Source organism: Oncorhynchus kisutch, linkage group LG25 (assembly GCF_002021735.2).
Source record: "Oncorhynchus kisutch isolate 150728-3 linkage group LG25, Okis_V2, whole genome shotgun sequence".
Classification (NCBI taxonomy): Eukaryota; Metazoa; Chordata; class Actinopteri; order Salmoniformes; family Salmonidae; genus Oncorhynchus; species Oncorhynchus kisutch.
This window is the reverse complement of record NC_034198.2, coordinates 7,291,737-7,310,680: the sequence shown is the minus strand read 5'-3', so window position 1 is coordinate 7,310,680 and position 18,944 is coordinate 7,291,737. Positions and strand designations below refer to the sequence as shown.

Sequence of the window (18,944 nt, the reverse complement as noted above, 5' to 3'; positions counted from 1 at the left end):
TATGAACCTGTTTGTGTAATGAAACGTAGTCATTGAGTTAAAAAAGGAAGGATCTGTATTCTGACATGGTGTTTATGCACTACAGAAGACCATTATATTCCGTTTTAGCCCAGTCTTGGTTCAGAGGGTGCATTGTTGCAAAGAGTTCATGATTTCTGCACCAGAGTTCTCCAATATTGTGCCATAAACTGCACTGAACTGACTTTCCCTCATTTTTTTGTCAGTGAAGCATTTGAGTTTTTCAGTATGCTAACAAGGAGCAGTCACTAAACATTAGTGGGAGTCCCATTTCAAGACTATCCACATCTACATGTATCTGTTAGGTAGGTGCCAAATGTGTAAAACCATACATTTTGGGACAAAGTCTGAGGTGAATAGATTTAATGCACAGTACCATTCAAAAGTTTGGACACAGCTACTCATTGAAAGGTTTTTTATTTTTGTATTATTTTCTAGATTGTAGAATAATAGTGAAGACATCAAATCTATGAAATAACACATATGGAATCATGTAAGCAAAAAAGTGTTAAACAAATCAAAATAAATGTTTTTTTGAGATTCTTCAAACTAGCCAACTTTTGCCTTGATGACACCTTGGCACACTCTTGGAATTCTCTCAACCAGTTTCACCTGGAATGCTTTTCCAACAGTCTTGAAGGAGTTCCCACAAATGTTGAGCACTTTTGGGCTGCTTTTCCTTCACTCTGCGGTCCAATCCACCTCACACAATCTCAATTTGGTTGAGGTCATGTGATTGTGGAGGCCAGTTCATCTGATGCAGCACTCCATCACAGCCTGGAGGTGCGTTTTGGGTCATTGTCCTGTTGAAAAATAAATTATAGTCCTACTAAACGAAAACCAGATGGGAAGGCGTATCGCTGTAGAATGCTGTGGTAGCCATGTTTGTTAAGTGTGCCATGAATTCTACATAAATCACTGACAGTGTCACCAGCAAAGCACCATCGAACCTCCACAGTGGGAACCACACATGCAGAGATCATCCGTTCCAAACTTTTGACTGGTACTGTAAATCTACAGGTAACTTCCAAAATAAAAGAAACACCAACATAAAGTGTTTTAGTAGGGCGTTTGACCACCACGAGCAGCCAGAACAGCATAAATGTGCTTTGGCATAGATTCTACAAGTGTCTGGAACTCTATTAAAGTGGAAAACCACACTACAGGCTGATCAAACTTTGATGTAATGTCCTTAAAACAAGTCAAAATGAGGCTCAGTAGTATGTGTGGCCTCCACGTGCCTGTATGACCTCCCTACAATGCCTGGGCATGCTCCTGATGAGGTGGCGGATGGTCTCCTGAGGGATCTCCTCCCAGACCTGGACTAAAGCATCCGCCAACTCCTGGATAGTCTGTGGTGTAATGTGGATGGAGCGAGACATGATGTCCCAGATGTGCCCAATTGGATTCAGGTCTGGGGAACGGGTGGGCCAGTCCATAGCATCAATGCCTTCCTCTTGCAGGAACTGCTGACACACTTCAGCCACGAGGTCTAGCATTGTCTTGCATTAGGAGGAACCCAGGGCCAACCGCACCAGCATATGGGCTCACAAGGGGTCTGAGGATCTCATCTCGGTACCTAATGGCAGTCAGGCTACCTCTGGCAAGCACATGGAGGGCTGTGCGGCCCCCCAAAGAAATGCCACCCCACACCATGACTGACCCACCACCAACTGGTCATGCTGGAGGATGTTGCAGGCAGCAGAACGTTCTCCACGGCGTCTCCAGACTGTCACGTCTGTCACATGTGCTCAGTGTGAACCTGCTTTCATCTGTGAAGAGCACAGGGCACCAATGGCGAATTTGCCAATCTTGGTGTTCTCTGGCAAATGCCAAACGTCCTGCACGGTGTTGGGCTGTAAGCACAACCCCCACCTGTGGACGTCAGGCCCTCATACCACCCTCATGGAGTCTGTTTCTGACCGTTTGAGCAGACACGTGCACATTTGTAGGGCTCTGGCAGTGCTCCTCCTGCTCCTCCTTGCACAAAGGTCCTGCTGCTGGGTTGTTGCCCTCCTACGGCCTCCTCCACGTCTCCTGATGTACTGGCCTGTCTCCTGGTAGCGCCTCCATGCTCTGGACACTAATGCTGACAGACACAGCAAACCTTCTTGCCACAGCTCGCATTGATGTTCCATCCTGGATGAGCTGCACTACCTGAGCCACTTGTGTGGGTTGTAGACTCTCATGCTACCACTAGAGTGAAAGCACCGCCAGCATTCAAAAGTGACCAAAACATCAGCCAGGAAGCATAGGAACTGAGAAGTGATCTGTGGTCGCCACCTGCAGAACCGCTCCTTCATTGGGGGTGTCTTGCTAATTGCCTATAATTTCCACCTGTTGTCTATTCCATTTTGCACAACAGCATGTGAAATTTATTTTCAATCAGTGTTGCTTCCTAAGTGGACAGTTTGATTTCACAGAAGTGTGATTGACTTGGAGTTACATTGTGTTGTTTAAGTGTTCCCTTTATTTTTTTGAGCAGTGTACTTTGTATCCCTAATTTACTCATGTGTTGTCTTTATTTTGGCAGTTACCTGTGGGTATGACGTTGAGCAAAAACATGATGGACCTGTTTCACTCGAGTGTTTACAGAAATACAGTGTCCACCAATATTCCACCAAAAGCAACTTGTGTATTTATATTTTATATATTTTTTTATTGATATTTCACAGGTTTGAAATATAGCCCCCTATGCAGCATCCACAGCTTCACACAGTTTTCCAAAACCCCAATAGTATTTCTTGTTTTGGTTTCTATACACATCAATATCAAATGTGCAGATGCTTCTTGCTGACTAACAATTACCAAGTATATCTGATGTTCAGATAAATTCAAATAAATATGTTTTCAAAAGTGTTTGCATTCTCTTTTCTGTTTAGTGTTTTTATGATCGGCCTATTTGCAATACAGTATTCACTTTTCCATTTGACTTCATAAAATAATCTCTCTGACCATTTGTATACTAGCAAATTTGGAAATTCACATATTGAGAATAGGCATAAAAAAGTAATCCTGATAATGTACAATATATACTTTTTTGTTTATGAGCGTGTTAAAAACAACTACTTATGCTCACAATATTGAAGCCGTTTATTAGATCGTTTGATTGTGCAGTTTCCGAAATATGTACACACCTGGAATAAATTTACCTGCGGAGTGCATATTTATATGCTCTCCCGCTGGAAAACATTTCCAACAGTTTGGGTAATCTGTAGCTTGTCCAAATATTGCTACACCAACGTGTGCGTGATGACATCACTTCGTAAGTCACGGCGATCCCGCCCACTTAGCCTGTGTAGCATTAGTGGAGTTCAACGATTGTGCTGTCAGCAGTGCTGGGGACATTTACGCTGAATTGTATTTGAAAAACGACAACAAACAGCAATATGGCCGGCCGGGTGAGTTTCCTATAAATAAATGGCTTTAGGTAAACATATTTAGTCAATAGATGAGAATGATAACAATGCTGTGTTTTTAAGGATGTTTCAGCTAATACTAGCTACCGTTAGCTAGCTACCTCCAACACACACACTACTAGCCTGTGTGGCAGAGTACGTCATTCAAACCTCGGCCCGGAAGACGTGTATCTTAGGGATAGTGTCCACTGCAAGCCATGTAATATCAAGCTAGCTACACAATACACTCAAATAGTATCTCTCTATGCTGTATCTCTAGTCAGTCTCGAACAGGAAACCCCTTAGTGATAGTAGCTTGCTAGTTAAGCCAGCGCAGTATGAAAGGATACATCTAGCGAAACAAGTTTCATCTCTACTGCCAGCAAGGTTTGACCGCTGACTAACTTGTTGACTAGCTTTCAATACCAGGCAAACTAGATAGATAGTCCAGTGCCCACACACACACACTAGTCCCACCAGGGAAGTGAAATTGAAATGCCTGACTGCTGGGAAAGAGGCACAACAACAGAAAACGAACTCCTTTTTAGTCCAAATATAATTCAACATTAGCTAGAGCGTTCCACTTTCAAGATACTTGAACAATGTGGACTAGCTAGGTATCCACTGGCTGACAGTGGCACTGTAGCACAGATGAAACCCATTCATCTTTGACTGTAGAGTGTGAAATCTGTGATTTACACAATGTTATGATGAAGTAACTAGGGCCCCTATAATGCAAAGGCTGAAGCTGTCAAACAGTCTTGCTCACGTCTAGGGGTTGTTTTTCCTATAAGTATTTTGTGTACATTTAGACCGTTTGAGTTGATTACATTTGGATAGAATGTGAGGAATTCCCTTAAAGGTAGACTTAGTGACTCACTACAGGTCAAACGTTATAGAGCAGGGTTTTTCTTTATTTTTACTATTTTCTACATTGTAGAATAATGGTGAAGACATCAACACTATCAAATAAAACAAATAGAATCATGCAGTAACCAAAAAAAGTGTTAAACCAATTTTTTTATTTTTTTATATGATTCTTAAAATTGCCACCCTTTGCCTTGATGACAGCTTTGCATACTCTTGGCATTCTCTAAACCAGCTTCATGAGGTAGTCACCTGGAATGCATTTAAATTAACAGGTGTGCTGCCATAAGGTACAGGTATGCCAGCAGCATACCACCCTGCATACCACTGCTTGCTTGCTTCTGAAGCTAAGCATGGTTGGTCCTGGTAAGTCCCTGCATGGAAGACCAGATGCTGCTGGAAGTGGTGTTGGAGGGCCAGTAGGAGGCACTCTTTCCTCTGGTCTAAAAAAATATCCCAATGCCCCAGGGCAGTGATTGGGGACATTGCCCTGTGTTGGGTGCTGTCTTTCGGATGGGACGTTAAACGGGTGTCCTGACTCTCTGAGGTCATTAAAGATCCCATCCCATCTAAAGGACACCAATAATAAGAAGAGACTTGCTTGGACCAAGAAACACGAGCAATGGACATTACACCGGTAGAAATCTGTCCTTTGGTCTGGAGTCCAAGTTGGAGATTTTTGTTCCAGCCAGCGTGTCTTTGTGAGACGCGGTGTGGGTGAACGGATGATCTCTGCATGGAGGTGTTATGGTGTGGGTGTGCTTTGCTGGTGACACTGTCTGTGATTTATTTAGACTTCAAGGCACACTTAACACAGCATTCTTCAGCGATTACACCATCCCATCTTGTTTGGGCTTAGTGGGACTATCAATTATTTTTCAACAATGACCCATCACACCTCCAGGCTGTGCAAGGGCTATTTGACCAAGGAGAGTGATGGAGTGCTGCATCAGATGACTTGGCCTCTACAACCCCCTGACCTAAACCAAATTGAGGTGGTTTGGGATGAGTCGAACTGCAGAGTGAAGGAAAAGCAGCCAACAAGTGCTCAGCATATGTGTGAACTCCTTCAAGACTGTTGGAAAAGCATTCCAGGTAGCTGGTTGAGAGAATTCCAGGAGTGTGCAAAGTTGTCATCAAGATAAAGGATGGCTATTTGAAGAATCTCAAATATAAAATATTTTTGGATTTGTTTAACACTTATTTGGTAACTAACATGATTCTATATGTGTTGTTTCACAGTTGTGATGTCTTCACTATTATAATACAATGTAGAAAATAGTCTTATAAAGAAACCCTTGAATGAGAAGGTGTTTTAAAACTTTTGACCGGTAGATGTAGAAAGTAAACAGCATAGTAGGTAAATTTCCCCTAACAACTCAGAGCGTTGAAGCACTAACCCGTGCACATGCGCAGATACCGTGTGACTGTGTGAGAGCAAAGTCTTGCGTCTCATTCATCTCAATGTCATGAGCAGCACCACAGATAATCTCATTTTATTGAGTCTACCTTTAAACACAATCAGCAACTTAAAACAGCTGCTTAGCTAAAACTGTGCTTGCAGTGTTCCACAAATCATTTGAAAGTATTTGCCTTAGAGTGGAAAAGCTCCAGGGATTTGCTCGGTCAGCCCAGTATCCAACTCAGTTTTCCATGATGTTTATTAGCATCATTGGATTAGTTCCAAAATATAGACCTAAATAACATTAGTATCTTTGATGTTAGTTGGTAAACAGGGCAGCTGAAATGTACTCAACCTATGCTTTTCTGGCTACTTTTGCACCAAAGTGGTTTCTCAGAAAATCACTGACTGTAAGCATCACATTTTATTTTGATTTCAGTAATACCATCCTAAAAATATAAAAGATCGAGTCTGTATTTGGGGAAACAGCGCCGCTGTTCACCACAGCACCTTTGTTATTTTTTGGGGGGTTGTTGAATTGGAAGTGCCCCCCCCCTCACAAAAAGGTGTTATTATTAAAATGAATTATAGTGGCCCTTGTGTGCACATCAAGTAATACCGTATACCCCGGTATGGTACAGTATGACAGTATGAAAATCTGTATACCGCCCAACTCTACCGAACACATCCTTTTCACATGGACAGGGTGTAGTGGAGCGGGTTGAAAGATTCCTTGGTGTCCACAACCCTAAGGATGTATCATGGTCCAAACACAACACAATCGTGAAGAGGTCACAACAACGCCTCTTCCCCCTCAGGAGTCTACACCCATTGTTTCTCCTCTTAATTTATTGGTGGGACGCCACAGTTAATGGCGCCGGAGGAGATGGCTGCCATTTTAATGGGCTTCTAACCAATTGTGCTATTCTGTGTGTGTTTTCATGTTTCACTTTTATTTGTACATAATGTTTCTGCCACTGTCTCTTATGACTGAAAAGAGCTTCTGGACATTACAACAGCGATTACTCACCTCTGACCAAACAAAGATGTTTTATTTAATGAATCGGTGGTGAGAAATGTAAGGCTCCTCCCGGACCAGGCCCAAATCTCCATCATTCGCATGAAGAGGAGATGCCGATACAGGGGGTGCATATCTGGGTGCTTGGTAAGAATTAGTTGGTGAGTGGATAATCTGCCTTTACCATCCGTTCTACTGGCGACCGTGCAATCCCTGGAGTATAAACGGGACATATCTTCTGTTTCGCATACAAAGCTCTACCTCCATTTGGCAAATCTGACCATAATTCTATCATCCTGATTCCCGCTTACAAGAAAAAGCAGGAAGTACCAGTGACTCGCTCATTACGGAAGTGGTCTGATGATGCGGATGCTAAGCTACAGGACTGTTCTTTTGCTAGCACAGACTGGAATAGGTTCCGGGATTCATCCGATGGCATTGAGGAGTAAAGCACATCAGTAAGTGCACCCCCCCCCCCCCCCCCCCCCCCCCCCCCCCCCCAGTGACCGTACGTATCCCAACCAGAAGCCAAAGATTACAGGCAACATCCGCACTGAGCTAAAAGCTATAGCCACCACTTTCTAGGAGCACGAGACTTGTAAGAAATCCCCATATGCCCTCTGACGAACCATAAAACAGGCAAAGCATCAATCCAGGACTAAGATCGAATCTTATTACACCGGCTCTGACGATCGTCGCATGTGACAGGGCAAGTAAACTATTACGGATTACAAAGGGAAGCCCAGCCGCGAGCTGCCCAGTGACGCGAGCCTACCAGACGAGCTAAATGCCTTTTTTATGCTCGCTTCGAGGAAAGCCACACTGAAGCATGCATAAGAGCACCAGTTGTTCCGGACGACTGTATGATCACGCTCTCCGTAGCCGACGTGAGTAAGACCTTTAAACAGGTAAACATTCACAAGGCTGCAGGGCCAGATGGATTACCAGGGCACGTACTCGGAGCATGCGCTGACTAACTGGCAAATGTCTTCACTGACATTTTCAACCTCACTCTGGCCGAGTCTGTAATACCCGCAATGTTTCAAGTAGCCACCACCATTGTCTCTGTGCTCAAGAACGGCAAGGTAACCTGCCTAAAGGACTACCGCCCTGTAGCACTCACATCTTTAGCCAAGAAGTGCTTTGAAAAGCTGGTCATGGCTATCGTCAACACCATCATCCCAGAAACCCTAGACCCACTTCAATTTGCATACCACCCCAACAGATCCACAGATGATGTAATCTCCGTTACAATGCCCGTAATTACCTGGACAGAAGGAAAACCGACAGCATTCTCACATAGGTTGACTACAGCTCAGCGTTCAACACCATAGTGCCCTCAAAGCTTATCACTAAGCTAAGGACCCTGTGACTAAACACCTCCCTCTGCAACTGGATCCTGGACTTCCTGACGGGCTGCAGACACATCTGCCACGCTGATCCTGAACACTGGGTTCCCTCAGGGTTGCGTGCTTGCCCCCCCCCCCCAACACCATCATTAACCGATTTATCATTTTTCAACACCCTTTACCGATGGGGGATCAAAAAAAGCAGATGCCGATTAATTGTCCGATATTGTTTTATATATACACACACACACACACACAGTTGAAGTCAGAAGTTTACATACACTTAGGTTGGCGTCATTAAAACTCATTTTTCAACCACTCCACAAATGTCTTGTTAACAAACTATAGTTTGGCAAGTTGTTTAGGACATCTTGGGCGGCAGCGTAGCCTAGTGGTTAGAGCGTTGGACTAGTAACCGGAAGGTTGCGAGTTCAAACCCCTGAGCTGACATGGTACAAATCTGTCGTTCTGCCCCTGAACAGGCAGTTAACCCACTGTTCCCAGGCCGTCATTGAAAATAAGAATGTGTTCTTAACTGACTTGCCTGGTTAAATAAAGGTAAAATAAAAAATAAAAAAATAAATAAAATCTACTTTGTGCATGACACAAGTAATTTTTCCAACAATTGTTTACAGACGCATTCAATTTTAAGTGAAATAATATATCACAATTCCAGTGGGTCGGAAGTTTACATACACTAAGTTGACTGTGCCTTTTAACAGTTTGGAAAATGTCATGGCTTTAGAAGCTAATTGACATAATTTGAGTCAAACAGAGGTGTAGCTGTGGGTGTATTTCAAGGCCTACCTTCAAACTCAGTGCCTCTTAGCTTGACATCATGGGAAAATCAAAAGAAATCAGCCAAGACCTCAGAAAAGAAATTGTAGACCTCCACAAGTCTGGTTCATCCTTGGGAGCAATTTCCAAATGCCTGAAGGTACCATGTGCACTGTTGTTTGTACAGGTGAACAAGTATAAACACTAATGGACTACGCAGCCATCATACCGCTCAGGAAGGATCACAAAGTCAGCTAATTTCCACTCCATTCATATGCAAATCATTTTGATTCATACACTGGCTTTTCTTTCTGCCATGTTTTTATTTTATACCTGCCCTTATCTACACTGAAATAATATAATTTCAGTAGTCTTCTATTTACAATGGATTTTTTGTTTTACATCTCGCATTGCTCATTAGTACACCCTTGTGGTAGAATTCATATGTATCTATTGTAGGTCCTAGGATACAACAAAGAACGTGGAACAAATAAATACCACCAAAGGTTATCTTCCAATAATGAACACCTTGTGAAACGGCTGTAAAAACCAACCTGGCATTTAAGATTAAGACAAACTTTTGATATGTTTTGGTACAGTTGTGTTATTCATTTTTTCCCTTTTTTTTCACACACATGGCAATTTAATACAATTTAAGACTAAAATACTGAATTCTGGTGTGTGGAATATTGAGGAAGTGGTTGCTGTGTGGGTGGGAGGTTCTGCCTCTCACTTGCTCTCAGCAGGCAGACAGTCTTGGAAGGGGGACTTGAAGAGGGAGACTAAAGTCCAGGCACTGCTGCTCTCTTTGTTCTGAGTGCTTCCAGTGCTAGTGTTTTTAGCCAATCTGTGTATCTCTCACATTCTGTGCCCAGTATGATAGAGCAAGAACAGCATGACAATAACAGTAGCTGTAGATGATGTAATGAAAAGTTGGAGGGTGGTTGGTAATGGAGGACATCAGGTGGATCACTATCATGCCAAATGAATTGTGAACTCATAGCATGCATTTTGTATTCGTGTATCATGATTTGTACCAATCCACAATTGTAAATCACCAATCCACAAACAAACACCATTTTGATTTGTATTTCTAAATTGATATATAGCATTAGAATTGTTTTATGACTGCAGACGTTCAGGTTATTTCCAAGGACTTTAAGTAAAATGACTGCCCCGAAGACAAAAATTCTCACGAGTAGAAATTGATGATCCCATAAAAGTTGATCCCATTGATGCTGTTGACCCGGATCACTGGTTGCTGCGGAAAAGGAGGCGGTCAAAGGGGGTGAGTGTAACTGGTGTGAAATGGCTAGCTAGATAGCGTTGCTCTGCAAGGGCCGCGGCTTTTGTGCAGTGATGGGTAACGATGCTTCGAAAGTGACTTGTCGATGTGTGCAGAGGGTCCCTGGTACAAGCCCAGGTTGGGGCGAGGGACTGAGGCAGTAAGTACTGTTACAAAGTCTGTATGATATATCCTTCACATTTAGTGGCGCTATCACACTGGCCAGCTATAATTCAACTATTTGTGTGATGAACAGATGTACACTGCAATAGTGTTGCAAATACAGAGTAATCTTGGGCTTTAAATTATTTAAGTTGGACATACTATGGTTATGTATATGATTAACTCTTGGAACTCTAGGGGCAGTATTTTTGGAAAATAAACGTTCCCGTTTTAAACAAAATATCGGGATATTTTGTCAGGAAAAGATTCTAGAATATGCACACTCTAACGTTTCCAAAACTGTAAAGATATTGTCTGTGAGTATAACAGAACTGATGTTGCAAGCGAAAGCCTGAGAAAAATCCAATCCGGAAGTGCCCCAGGTTTTGAAAGCGCTGCATTCCAATGACTCCCTATTTGGCTGTGAATGTACCATCAACGAGCTTACCCTTTCTACGTATTCCCCAAGGTGTCTACAGCATTGTGACGTAGTTTTACGCATTTCTGTTGAAGAATAGCCGTATGCGGGCACATTGAGTAAGTGGTCACATGGTGGCTCCGAGAGAGATTCTCACGTAAAGTACAGAGGTAGCCATTAGTCCAATCGGTCCTAGAGAAAAAAAACGAATTGTCCCGACGGATATATTATCAAATAGATATTAGAAAAACACCTTGAGGATGGATTCTAAACAACGTTTGCCATGTTTCTGTCGATATTATGGAGCTAATTTGGAATATTTTTCGGGGGTTGTGGTGACTGCAATTTCCGGGCGATTTCTCAGCCAAACATGAAAAACAAACGGAGCTGTTTCACCTACAAAAATAACCTTTTGGGAAAAAATGAACTTTGGCTATCTACTTGGGAGTCTCGTGAGTGAAAACATCTGAAGTTCATCAAAGGTAAACCATTTAATTTGATTGCTTTTCTGATTTCCGTGACAAGGTTGCCTGCTGCTAGCAAGGCATAATGCTATGCTAGGCTATTATAAACTTACACAAATGCTTGTCTAGTGTTGGCTGTAAAAGCATATTTTGAAAATCTGAGATGACAGGGTGATTAACAAAAGGCTAAGCTGTGTCTCAATATATTTCATTTGTGATTTTCATGAATAGGACATTTTCTAGGGATATTTATGTCCGCTGCGTTATGCTAATTAATTTCAGGCAATGATTACGCTCCCGCATGCGGGTTTGGGAGTCGCTAGAGGTTTTAATTAACATTATGTTTACCATACTATAATTTCTGCAGCCTTAAGTCAGGCATCAACATGGCCCAACGAGAGGCTGCCAGCGATTTTATAGAAATCGCTTTCTATGGATACAAACCTTTTTTCTACGACTACAAATCGCTTTCTACTGTGACAACTTTTTTTCTACTTGTGAGAAATTCTTGTCTTTTCTTGTCATCAAAGTGCTTTCAAAGTAGAGATATGCAACTCCATATATGTGCAAATCTATATGTGCAAATCTTTATGGCAGTCATTTTACTTAAGGCTCTTGGAAATGACCTGCATATCTGCAGTTCTAAAAGAAATTGAATGCAATATATCGATATACAAAATCAGAAGGTGTTTATTTGTGGGTAGCGATTTACATTTGTGGATTGTTACTTTATTTGTATAGATCATGATACATGAATACAAAATGCATGCTGTGAGTTCACAATACATTTGGCATGATATTGATCCCATAGATCCACATCTGGGTGTTGGCAGAACCCAAAGGTCCTGGAGAACAGGAGCAGAGTTAAAGGGAACAGGGTAGGAGACCGAGACAAGCAAACACACAGGTTACACTTTTTACAGGGAGAACATTTGATGGATTAGTGCAGTGTTATAAATGGGAGGTATGTACTTTTAACACTTTTGGAAGGTATAGCCTACCTAAAGCTTTTCATCATTGCCTTGGAGGTGACCTTGCCAGTCTCGTCCTTGATGGGTACCATACAAAACGAAAATCTATTTTTGGTTCCAAGCACCCTTTTTAATGGTTTACAGAAGGGAGTTTAGAGTTAAGCACGCACTCTTCCTTTACTGACCTTAATGGGTATTGCCTCAACCCACTTGGTAAAGTGATCAGTTGCCGTCAGACACCAGCAGTTGCCGTTCCTGGATTTCGTGAAGGCTCCGATTTTTATTTATTTTTTTATTTCACCTTTATTTAACCAGGTAGGCTAGTTGAGAACAAGTTCTCATTTGCAACTGCGACCTGGCCAAGATAAAGCATAGCAGTGTGAGCATACAACAAAGAGTTACACATGGAGTAAACAATTAACAAGTCAATAACACAGTAGAAAACGAAGGGGGGGTCTATATACAATGTGTGCAAAAGGCATGAGGAGGTAGGCAAATAATTACAATTTTGCAGATTAACACTGGAGTGATAAAAGATCAGATAGTCATGTACAGATAGAGATATTGGTGTGCAGAAGAGCAGAAAAGTAAATAAATAGAAACAGTACGGGGATGAGGTAGGTGAAAAGGGTGGGCTATTTACCAATAGACTATGTACAGCTGCAGCGATCGGTTAGCTGCTCAGATAGCTGATGTTTGAAGTTGGTGAGGGAGATAAAAGTCTCCAACTTCAGCGATTTTTGCAATTCGTTCCAGTCACAGGCAGCAGAGTACTGGAACGAAAGGCGGCCAAATGAGGTGTTGGCTTTAGGGATGATCAGTGAGATACACCTGCTGGAGCGCGTGCTACGGATGGGTGTTGCCATCGTGACCAGTGAGCTGAGATAAGGCGGAGCTTTACCTAGCATAGACTTGTAGATGACCTGGAGCCAGTGGGTCTGGCGACGAATATGTAGCGAGGGCCAGCCGACTAGAGCATACAAGTCGCAGTGGTGGGTAGTATAAGGTGCTTTAGTGACAAAACGGATGGCACTGTGATAGACTGCATCCAGTTTGCTGAGTAGAGTGTTGGAAGCCATTTTGTAGATGACATCGCCGAAGTCGAGGATCGGTAGGATAGTCAGTTTTACTAGGGTAAGCTTGGCGGCTTGAGTGAAGGAGGCTTTGTTGCGGAATAGAAAGCCGACTCTTGATTTGATTTTCGATTGGAGATGTTTGATATGAGTCTGGAAGGAGAGTTTGCAGTCTAGCCAGACACCTAGGTACTTATAGACGTCCACATATTCTAGGTCGGAACCATCCAGGGTGGTGATGCTAGTCGGGCATGCAGGTGCAGGCAGCGACCGGTTGAAAAGCATGCATTTGGTTTTACTAGCGTTTAAGAGCAGTTGGAGGCCACGGAAGGAGTGTTGTATGGCATTGAAGCTTGATGAGGTCCACCCCTAACATTTTAAAGTCTTAGTGTCATACATTATGCCGATTTTCATATTTGTAAACATACTGACATACACACTATAATATTGAACTCTGTTTTGGTAGAATACAGTTACCATTATAAAACAACTTATCAGGGCAAAATTTGAATTGGGACACTTACCGATCATGTGCCATGGTGAAACAACTTTGATGCGCTTCAACACCGGCGCCACAGTCTTTGCCCTCTCAAACTTCTGGCAGGCTAGACAGAGTAACTGACCTTTTTTTTAAGCAAAAAGTGACAAATTGAAACATTTTGTGCACTCTGACATTCATTTAAATCATAATTTCAGATATAATAGAATGTGATTTGATAAACAAAAGGTTATTTCACTTGCCCAGCTGTCCACCTCCTTGACAATTCCCTGTCAGAAGAAGCGTAGGTTGATTTATGGCAATCATGCGCTTCACTCCGAAATGGCCAGTGTGCATCTTGGTCAGCACGGCCTCCTCCTTAGTAGAAACCACCCTCTGTGGCTGGCCATCCTTCCTTCGTAGGTACATATGATTGTCTAACAAGTTGGGAGAAAAGAGTTGAAATAAGTTTAAGTACATTTGCACTGCTCGCTCGCTCTCGCCTCCCTCTGTCTTCCACTCTCTTCCCACCTCACTGTCTGACATCACTGTCTACTGTGGGACTTTATATAGACAGGTGTGTGCCTTTCCGTATCATGTCCAATCAATTGAATTGACTAAAATCAAGTTGTAGAAACATCTCAAGGATGATCAATGGAGCAGCATGCACCTGAGCTCGATTTTGAGTCTCATAGCAAAGGTTCTGAATAATTATACAAGATATTTCTGTTTTTAATTTTTAATACATTGGCAAAAATGTCTAAACCCGTTTGCTTTGTCGTTATAGGCTGTTGTGTGTAGATAATCGATTTTACAATAAGGCTGTAATGTAACAAAATGTGGATAAAGGGAAGGGGTCTGAATGCTTTCCGAATACACTGTACATGTTTGCTCTAGGATGCCTCACAAGACTTGTCTGAAGTCTGTTAAAAAGATGATAGCAAAAAAAAGTACTAATTTTAAGGCAATAAACTAATTGTTTCCTCTTTCTTATATCGCTCAGATATAGGACAGACACTTCAGGGGGACTCTGTTTATCCATGGATTAAGCTATTATTCAATGGGCTAATGGCAGTGAATCCAAATTCAATGTTTCGTGAAATAATTTAAATTATTTTGAAACCTTGTTTAAGGGGTCCTAAAACTAAATCAAATAGCTAAAGGATCCTTGGTATGACCATCTTAAAACAATTCCATATGTTAGCTTAGTAGAACAGCCATTGGCCATGCCCACTTTGCTGCCGCTGCTTAAAAAGATCCTAGGGAAAACACTGCTGTACTTAGGACCCTATTGCAATTGCATATCTCTCTCAATATATATGGTCAAGCTTTCTATAAGTCGTTGTTAATAAAACGTCACAATAACTTGCACAGTGTTCGATTTGCCTGCTGCGTGGCAATGAGACCCCCCCCCCCCCCCCCCCCCCCACCAGCTCCAATAAAATCATTGACAGCTGCAACAGTTTTCAAGGGATTGTTAAATAAATGTTATCTATTTGGTTGTAATATCATCACCTCTTGAATACCTATAGTCAAAGTACACATTTCTGATTATTCCATGCAAAACAATTGTGCACATTTAGCTCCATCAGTGTTGTACAGCAAGTAACTGCATACTTTTTCAAGATCAGTAAACATTAACCGATCATGTCATTTCAGATACGTGAAGGTCCCGATATCTCTCAATATCGGCCACAGTTAATTGGATATTTGAGTGCTGTAGAAGTGAACAATACCTGACAAGTATGAGTGGTTTAGGTTAATTTCCCATACTGTGTGGTTTATGCCTGTCAAGCAGCAGAATGGCACATTTTGCCAATGTACTGTTAGCTGATAATGTTTACTTTGCAAGCTACCGTTAGAAGCTATGTACAGTTGTGGCCAAAAGTTGAGAATTACACAAATATTAATTTTCACAAAGTCTCCTGCCTCAGTTTGTATGATGGCAATTTGCATATACTCCATAATGTTATGAAGAGTGATCAGATGAATTGCAATTAATTGCAAAGTCCCTCTTTGCCATGCAAATGAACTGAATCACCCAAAAAACATTTCCACTGCATTTCAGTCCTGCCACAAAAGGAGCAGCTGACATGTCAGTGATTCTCTGGTTAACACAGGTGTGAGTGTTGACGAGGACAAGGCTGGAGATCACTCTGTCATGCTGATTGAGTTCAAATAACAGACTGGAAGCTTCAAAAGGAGGGTGGTGCTTGGAATCATTGTTCTTCCTCTGTCAAACATGGTTACCTGCAAGGGATGTGCTGTCATCATTGCTTTGCACAAAAAGGGCTTCACAGGCAAGGATATTGCTGAGTAAGATTGCACCTAAATCAACCAGTTAGCAGATCATCAAGAACTTCAAGGAGAGCGGTTCAATTGTTGTGAAAAATACTTCAGGGCGCTAAAGTTGATTCAGCTGCGGGATCGGGGCACCACCAGTACAGAGCTTGCTCAGGAATGGTAGCAGGCAGGCGTGAGTGCATCTGCACACACAGTGAGGCGAAAACTTTTGGAGGATGGCCTGGTGTAAAGAAGGGCAGCAAAGAAGCCACTTCTCTCCAGGAAAAACATTAGGGACAGTTTGGTGACGAACAATGCCTTTTCCAGCATGATGGAGCACCTTGTCATAAGGCAAAATTGATAACTAAGTGGCTCGGGGAACGAAACATCGATGTCTTGGGTCCATGGCCAGGAAACTCCTCAGACCTTAATCCCATTGAGAACTTGTGGTCAATCCTCGAGGCAGGTGGACAAACAAAACCCCACAAATTCTGACAAACTCCAAGCATTGATTATGCAAGAATGGGCTGCCATCAGTCATATGTGGCCCAGAAGTCAATTGACACTCAGAGCCACTGAGTGTACAAAACATTAGGAACATCTTCCTAATATTGAGTTGCACCCCCTTTTGCCCTCAGAACAGCCTCAGTTCATCGGGGCATGGACTCTACAAGGTGTCGAAAGCATTCCACAGGGATGCTGGCCCATGTTGACTACAATGCTTCTCACAGTTGTGTCAAGTTTGTTATGTCTTTTGGGTGGTGGACCATTCTGGATTCACACAGGAAATGGTTGAGTGTGGAAAAACCCAGCAGCGTTGCAGTTCTTGACACACTCAAACCGGTGCACCTGGCACCTACGACTATCCTTTGTTCAAAGGCACTTTAAATATTTTGCCTTGCCCATTCACCCTCTGAATGGCACACACAATCCATGTCTCATTTGTCTCAAGTCTTAAGTTTCTTTAAATCTACCTGATTTGAAGTGGATTTAACAGGTGGCATCAATAAAGGATCATAGCTTTCACCTGGATTCACCTGTTTTAGTATGTGCCATTTGAAAGAGCATGTTCCAGTTTATACTGTGAATCGCTAGGAAAAAATCTAGATTTTTAGGCCATATCATTCAGCAGAAGTTGGAGAGTGGAGGCATGAGTATTTGAACTCTTCAAAATATATTTTTTTCTAGAGACGTATAACATGTTACACTTGTAGCTCTTTGCAGTGTGAGAGGCTATGGCTTGTATAAATCACCATCATCCCTGTGGAGAACTTATAGCTGTGATATATTACAAGGTTACTATCAACCGTTATGAGAAAGTTGCGTAGGCCTGGAAAATAGCCTGAAGTCCGTCACGTTGCTAGAATTTTACCATGGCTCTTCAAAGAAGTAGTAGACTTTATTCTCAGGAAGATGCAAAACAACAACCCCGGCCTAGACAGTTGATTTCTTTCTTGAAATGTGCAATAGTTTGAGTTACACTGTTGGTTTAAACAGAATCCCTCAAGGGAGAACTTTAGCCTACACTTTATGAAATGAGGTTCATTTTTTGTTTGTTTTTTGGTTTTGGTTTTGTTTTTTGGTTAACAAACCTGAGTTGTTTTGCATCTGTATGAGGCTTGTCAACCATCACTACCCACAAAGCCCTATTCCTCACTTGTTATCTCTTTTCAGTTTACATCAATATATTTTCAATGCTTCCCTCCCACTTCGGGGATATGTATGTATGTATGAATGGACAGCCAATAGCAGGAAAAGCTTTTCCATCCAATCAAATTAGCTGGAGTGGAGGGACAACCCCATTCACTGCCTAGGCTAAATTGAATTAGTCTTAGACCCACTAACTCGCACAGAGGCAATATGGGAAGTTTGGCACACAGGCAAAAAAAAACTATGTTTATTTGAAAAGAAGTGATCTGGTTTAAAAGAGCGTAGGTTGACAATCGACATGGGAATGCAGTTAGGCCTAGGCTACATATGGGACAATCTGTTTGTTTGCTATATGCCTCCAAAATACACTTATCTCAATATTTGATTTAAACTGTAACTAGACCAGTCAGTTAAGAACAAATTCTTATTTGCAATGACGGCCTACCCCGGCCAAACCCAGATGACGCTGGGCCAGTTGTGCGCAGCCCTATGGGACTCTTAATTGCTGCCGGTTGCGATACAGCCTGGTTTCGAGCCAGGGTGCCTCTAATGAAGATCTCTAGCGCTGAGATGCAGTGCCTTAGACCGCTGCGCCACTCGGGAGCAATGTTGAGGAAATGACGCAGGTCCTTTCTACTTAACTGGATTGGAGCAGCCTTTAGTAGTACAATATTTTCAAATCGCTGAAACTTACGAAAAGGCATAGGCCATGTGATACCACAGACAAGGGGTGTGAAAGAGGAAATCTTTTCATTACACCATATCAATTGCAATTGTTATGTCACCGGGACATGTTCCTTTAAAAAAAATGTTTTACGGTTATTGAGTCTTTTTTTTCTGTTATTCTCCTTGCCAGACTATGCAAGCGGCGCGATGCCCAACAGACGAACTGTCACTTACCAACTGCGCAGTCGTGAGTGAGAAGGACCCACAGTTTGAACAGTAAGTAATGTGTGTGTGACCACTATATGGTTGTATGCTGTTTATGCATGTACGTGTGTTTTGATCCCCAGCCCTGAGGTGCCTCTGCCACATCAAAGGCCTGTGTGTGTGGCGGTAGATCACAGTGGATCACTGGGGCTCAGCTCTCTAGCCAGGATGCCAAAAGCCCCAGGGCTGTCACATTCTGTCTGTGGCTGCTCTGATTTCATTCTCTATCACCAAATAATGTTGTTCTGTCTTTTCATCTCTGGCCTTGCAACTGTCCCTCTGGGGCAGGTGTGGGACTCACCAAAGCTCTTACCTGGTGAAAGAAGTAACCCACCCCAGCAGAAAAATGTCACCATGGAACATATGGTCTCGCTGTGTCTCTGTCGGGTCTTGAACCAATA

The 18,944-nt window shown here is 42.4% G+C and overlaps 1 protein-coding gene across 1 annotated transcript in view; it reads left to right on the top strand.

Moving 5' to 3' along the window:
* Positions 1 to 3,275: 3,275 nt before the first annotated feature.
* LOC109870120 (vesicle-fusing ATPase) overlaps positions 3,276 to 18,944 on the top strand; it is a 48,568-nt gene continuing 32,899 nt past the window's right edge. Inside the window, exons 1-2 of the mRNA XM_020460472.2 lie at positions 3,276 to 3,419; positions 18,470 to 18,555. Of these exons, the coding sequence (XP_020316061.1) occupies positions 3,408 to 3,419; positions 18,470 to 18,555 (98 nt within the window). The 5' untranslated portion in view covers positions 3,276 to 3,407. The remainder of the gene's footprint in view (positions 3,420 to 18,469; positions 18,556 to 18,944) is intronic.